This window comes from Geospiza fortis, unplaced genomic scaffold (assembly GCF_000277835.1).
Source record: "Geospiza fortis unplaced genomic scaffold, GeoFor_1.0 scaffold601, whole genome shotgun sequence".
NCBI lineage: Eukaryota > Metazoa > Chordata > Aves > Passeriformes > Thraupidae > Geospiza > Geospiza fortis.
In genome coordinates, this window is record NW_005054566.1 from 61,473 (window position 1) to 63,327 (window position 1,855).

The window sequence follows — 1,855 nt, forward strand, 5'->3', positions numbered from 1 at the left end:
GTGGCGCTTCCCGGGAAGGTCTCCCGTGGATGTGGCACTGGGGACTCAGCTCACGGTGAACCCAGCAGAGCTGGGGGGGCCCTTCCCACCCTCAGGGATTCCATGAGTGCCACTACAGACCTCAGCAGAGCATGAGCCAGGGTTTGTCAGTGAACAAAGGCACTGCCCCAGGGCCAGGACCCTGCAGAGATCATCTGCTTTATCCCACTGCTGCAGCAGCCAGCTTAGGGACAAATAACTGCTAAGCCCCTTCCCAGCAGGATTTCCTGTGCATCAATTCCCTTTTCAGGCAGGCATTCAAACTCAGCAGTGAGCAAGGGAAAGGCCAAGGCACAAACCAAACACCTGAAGGATTTAGGGCCCGATTTGCATTTTTGTCAATGGGATTAATGCCACTAAGCCCTTTGGGTTGCCGTAAAATAGATTCCTCATCTCACAGGAGGTGCAATTTCAGGTCATTTGCAAGCAGAGGAGGATGCAGTTTCCTGTTGGAGACACAGCATCCATCTGCTTCCCAAATCCTGCTCCAGAACTGCATTCCTAAATATCTGCTCTGGGACTGCATCCCCAAATATCTGCTCTGGGACTGCATTCCCACAAATCTGCTCTGGAACTGCATTCCCAAATATCTGCTCTGGGACTGCATTCCCACAAATCTGCTCTGGGACTGCATTCCTAAATATCTGCTCTGGGACTGCATTCCCAAATATCTGCTCTGGGACTGCATTCCCAAATCCCTGCTCCAGAACTGCACTCCCAAATCCCAAAACCTCTCCCAAGGGATTCCAAGCTCCTTCTCCCATGGAATAAAATCATTCCCAGTGCAATCCATTTACAGTTTGGTTTCCCACAGCACAAGCAGCCGCAGCCCGTGCTGGGGACTCGCTGAATGCAGCCCTTGTCCTCACAGCCACTGTCACAGCATCCAGTGTTTAAGGATTAAAGGGCACTTCATTTTAAAGGGATCAAAGACTGCCAGATAAACCCCCTGTTCCAGAAGGAAAATATCAGTTCTGGGAGAAGCCTCTGTGTCCTTGCAGAGCAGGCAGTGGGTGAAGAGTTCCTGCTGGCATTTCTCACATTCCAGAACCGATTCTACAATTTATGAGGCTGCAGTGAATCAGGCTGCACGTACCCAGAGCAGGTTCTGCCTCCCTCCCTCCCACCCAGCCCAGCCCTGCACGGCCCAGTGGGAAGGACAATATTTACCTTATTAAAGTCAAACGTCTCAAACATTTGCTCAACGTATTTGTTCGCTGCCGGACTCAGGTTTTTCAAGCCAAAAAACTGTTTGAACTCGTAGAGGGTGAGCTGGCCAGAAGGACACTCTGTCATGAACTTCTTGTACCACTGGTGGCACTCGGTGGTGCTCAGCTCCTCCACGGTTTTCCCGTCCATGTTCCCCATCTCCACACCAGCTGTTGGGCCCTGTGCGGCCAAAAACTGAGGATTTGTGAGATTTAGGGGAAAAAAAATCTCACAATTCTGCTTCTTGCCTTGGAAGCGCAGATGTCCCCAGCAGTGCAGGGTCAGGGCATGAGGAAATCCCTGGTGCTGTACAGATTCCAGCAGGGATGGATGGACGCAGGAGGCTCCTCTTCCTGGGGAAAGCCAAAAGCACAAAACCCTCCTTGGAGGGAAGGTGACATTTAAGTACCCAGCAAATCCCTCCCCAGCCAATGAGGCTCGGAGGGGTGGTGGGCTCCTGCCAGGCATTAAGAGTTCAGGTTAAAATAGACAAGAGGTAAAATGGGGAAGTCTTGCAGATTACAGGCCCAGTAGGAGATTAGGAGGGTGGAATTTTCTCTGTGATCAGCTAATCTCTTAATCCACTTCATTTATCATTGGCGGGGGG

The 1,855-nt window shown here is 51.4% G+C and overlaps 1 protein-coding gene across 1 annotated transcript in view; it reads right to left on the reverse strand.

The window, feature by feature from the left end:
• Nucleotides 1-1,407, reverse strand: part of GUCA1A (guanylate cyclase activator 1A) — a 3,301-nt gene extending 1,894 nt beyond the window's left edge. Inside the window, exon 1 of the mRNA XM_005429666.1 lies at nucleotides 1,210-1,407. Coding sequence (XP_005429723.1) covers nucleotides 1,210-1,407 — 198 coding nt within the window. The remainder of the gene's footprint in view (nucleotides 1-1,209) is intronic.
• Between the last annotated feature and the right edge of the window lie 448 nt (nucleotides 1,408-1,855).